The 4,066-nt window shown below is 35.5% G+C and overlaps 1 protein-coding gene across 1 annotated transcript; it reads right to left on the bottom strand.

Moving 5' to 3' along the window:
- Positions 1-498: 498 nt before the first annotated feature.
- On the bottom strand, positions 499-3,452 carry LOC140976556 (receptor-like protein EIX2). Its single transcript, XM_073440787.1, has one exon. The coding sequence runs from the start codon at positions 3,304-3,306 to the stop codon at positions 619-621; it is 2,688 nt and encodes an 895-aa protein (XP_073296888.1). The 5' UTR covers positions 3,307-3,452; the 3' UTR covers positions 499-618.
- Positions 3,453-4,066: the final 614 nt, after the last annotated feature.

Here is a 4,066-nt window from a genome sequence, read left to right as displayed (position 1 = left end):
GAATGAGGTGATAGCTTCTGGTAAATCCATGATGACATTGAAGTAAGCTGTGCTTCAAGTACTTCACGTAAGGCATGTGTTCCCAATTCAGTGGAGAGGGGCGGTCTCGAGGATGGACAAATGGGATTGAGGGATGCCCGGAACACAAGAAGAATGGTGGTCCTCCATTTGAGAGGGAAGATTATTGAGAATTCAATAAAAATATCACGTTGGAAATAAATGAAGAAGATTATAATTAAGTTAATAAGATGAAATGATATATCAATTGATATGAGGTTTTTTGAATAAAGATATAAATATACTTTATTAGAATATGTTAGTTATAGATTATAAAAAAAATATTAAAATAGGTTTTATAATGATTTCATTAAATAAAAAATATTTTTGTAATTTGATAAGATAAATACTTTTGATTTGTCAAAATACTTACAATGACACCAAAATTAATTATTAAGTCTTTTTTAAAAAAAAAATAGTAAATGTAGATCATATTGATGTTAGGTTTGAAAAAAATGGAACCATATTCCATTGATTTGTTGTAAAAACTATCATCTAGTTTGATCGGGCAGCTAATCACATTAACATGTCACATAACTAATAAAAAAATTTGAAGAAAAATTAATTCACATTTATAATTCGTAAAAATTTGAACCAAATATAGTAAATATAGTTTCCTGCACTAGACAAGACCCTGAAGTAAGTGGTCCTCCAAGAATTGCTGACCAATATTGGTCCCAAAACACCCCAAAAACCAAATATGAAACCAAGTAGAACACTAACAAAAATTCCAATTTTGTCACTTGATAGAAAAGATCCTTTACTCTCCTCTTCATCATCCTCGTTTATAGTCGTTTCACTATTTTCATCACAGTTTTCCGAAATCGGCGGCCCACAAAGCCGGTTTCCACGGAAACTTGACTTCCCGAATCCTTCGAGTTGACTACTTGATGGAATCTTTCCTATCAAGTTGTTGTATGACAAGTTCAAGTTACTCAAGAATGTCAATCTCGAAATGCTTTGTGGAATTTCACCGGAGAGACGATTCTTGGAGAGATCGAAGGACTCTAGCCATTCCATGTCGCCTATGGCATCAGGAATCGACCCGGTTAACGAGTTTCTTGACAGGTTTAATGCCATTAATTTGATAAGTTTGGTGATCTGAGTTGGGATTGTTCCAGATAAGTCATTATCTGAAAGGTCCACAGTTAGCACTAGTTGAAGATTATTGCTATATTCTGCAAATCTTCCTTTCATCACTAGGAATTGGCTATCCGCAAGGCCCCCAAACGTGTCCTCTACCGTGTAGTATATATGATCAGATGGAGTTTTTTTCCCGGCCATCACACTGAAATTGTCGAAACATGTCGGTATTCTCCCTGATAAGCTGTTACTTGCCAGGTCTAGTGCTTGGAGAGAATCAAGAAAGCATATTTCATCTGGAATCTCTCCCGAAAACTCGTTGTACCGAAGGTTAAAAATGACTAACTTAGAGAGTATATTGATCCATCTTGGTATTCGTCCCGTAAAATGGTTACGCCCCAAGTCCAAAACCTTGAGACCAGTTAGCTCATTCACAAAGAAAGGCAATGTCCCTGAAAGATTGTTCCGTCGTAAGTGCAATGATTCTAGGACGGTCAAGAATCTTACCGATCTCGGAATTTCACCCGAAAGATTGAAATTGGAATGCAACCTTAAAACTCTCAATCTAGACCAGTTCATCCAACAGTCGGGAATTTCTCCAGACAACTGGTTGAACCCGAGATCCAGAATTTGAAGCCTGTTTTCTTGAGTACTGTTGTTGCATAGGAAATTTTGCATAGATCCCGAAATGTGATTATAAGAAAAATCTAACATCGTTATATTCGAAGAAATAATTGGCAACGGGCCTGTTATGAAGTTGAACTTCAAGTCTACTGCTATATTTTTACCACTGCCAAAATTTGTCAGACTTGGGATATGTCCTTGTATGGAGTTTCCTGATAAATTTAGGTATCCTAACTCGAATGTTTGATTCCAAAACCACGATGGAACGGTATCGGAAATCCCCGTGTGTGCTAAGCTCAAATAGTTCAAATGTTTCAGATGCTGAATCCAGAAGGGAAACTCAGGTCCCAACTCCCATTTTCTCAAAGATAGTCCAGTGAGTTGAAATGGAGGGATCCATGTTCGGTTCGGCTTGTAAGATAATGCGTTTCCATTCGCCCGAAATATCTTCAATCTTGACATGTTTCTAAAGTGTGATTCATACACACATCCCTCCAAAAAATTAAGAGATAAAACAAGGTATTCCAAATTTTTAAGCTGTCCCATACTACTAGGCAAAGTTCCAGTTAGCTTATTATCCACAAGGTCTAATTCCCTTAACTCAGATAGTTCCCCAAGATTATATGGTAACGAACCAGAAAAATTATTCGTGGCCAAATACAAGTAATGTAAAATTTTAGAACTGCATCCTAAAACATTGTTTAAGCCACCCGAAATCAGGTTGCGAGATAAGGAAATTTCTCTGAGTTTGCAAAGATTTCTTATTGATTCCGGTAGCGTCCCCTCTAGTTTGTTCCCAGACAAATCAAGAATCGTCAAAGAAGTTAAATTTCCTACGTTATCAGGGATTTCACCCGACATAAGATTATCCGAAACATCCAAAACCTCGAGACGAGTAAACCGGCTAAACCAATTGGGGAAACTTGAATTGAAATGATTTGAAGACAAGTTAAGGTACCTAACGTGCGACACATTCTGCAAACCGGTAGGAAGTTGATTATAAAATCCACAATCACTCAAGTCCAAATGAACCAGATTGCTCAGATTTTGAATCCAACGAGGTGCAGAGGAGTTGAAATGATTACCAGAAAGATCAAGATACCTTAAACTCGACAGATTTTCGAGTTCTTGTGAGATCTCTCCTCCAAATCCAGCCTCAGAAAGATCAAGAAAGTCCAAGTTTCGCATTGAACCGATGAAGTTTGGTACCCGGATCCCTTCGAAATCATTGCAACTCAATTCCAAGTGAGACAAGTACTTCAAACTTAGCAAAGATGGATTCAAGTTTCCTCCTAATTTATCATCACAGCCACGAAGGTGAATCCTGGTAACGTAACCGGAATCATCACACGATATGCCATCCCATTCGCAACAATTTGTACCTGTCCAATTGGAAAGCCGGTTCCTTGGATCTTTGAGGTCATTCTTGAATATCAAGAGCGCCATCTTCTCACTTTCTTGGCAACTTGCATTAGCAAACTCATTGATCAAGAAACTGCACAGATTTGCTGATAAAAACAGAAGTGAAGCAAGGATTTTCATAGAATTTTTTTGTGAAATCTTGATCTTCGAAGAAAACTTGTAATTTAGAATCGGACCACATGTGTGCCATTCACATTCTGAACAAATAAATGTTCTTTAAGAATGTCTTTTTCCCACTAGCTAGTTAAAACCTTATAATTTAGTGGCGGCTGGCAATTTGTGGTTGTCCTTGATCACATCCAAATGAGTGAAAAATTGCTAGACGGAATCTTATAATATAGAAATAACAATATTTTTTGTGTAATTATTTTGACCATCTTTAGAATGGTCATAAGCGACATACTTGATATCTTGTGGGACTGAGTCGAATTTAGAAAAGAATAGGTATTTTGTGAGTCGTGAGATAGGTCAATCCTATCGATATCACAATAAAAAAATAATATTTTTTTATGGAGGATCAATCTTATCGATATCACAAAAATTTTTTCTATAGAAAATTGGATCTCTGAACAAAGAGTCACCATTTTTTCATTAATATAGTTTTCAAAACGTAAGGAAACAAACCACGTTGATTCATTTTTTATGTTGATTATCTTTAATAACATTAATAATATATTTTTCATTCAATTTGTTTACTGTGAAATTCGAATCACATTATTATTATTATTATTATTATTATTATTATTATTATATATACATGGATAAGATTTATCCACATTATTATTAGTTTGATTTTATCTATGCATTTTCTAAAGAAACTAGGAAAATTGATAGGAAAAATAATTAATTCGTCAACCGTGCTTTGAAAACCTGACAAATT

The sequence above is a fragment of the Primulina huaijiensis genome, chromosome 5, assembly GCF_012295235.1.
Source record: "Primulina huaijiensis isolate GDHJ02 chromosome 5, ASM1229523v2, whole genome shotgun sequence".
Lineage (NCBI taxonomy): Eukaryota > Viridiplantae > Streptophyta > Magnoliopsida > Lamiales > Gesneriaceae > Primulina > Primulina huaijiensis.
Note: the sequence above shows the minus strand (reverse complement) of the source record. Positions and strands in the feature narration are given on the sequence as shown.

Excerpts from the sequence above, each read along its gene's own strand:
- LOC140976556 (XM_073440787.1), bottom strand. The coding sequence starts at position 3,306 with ATGAAAATCCTTGCTTCACTTCTGTTTTTATCAGCAAATCTGTGCAGT.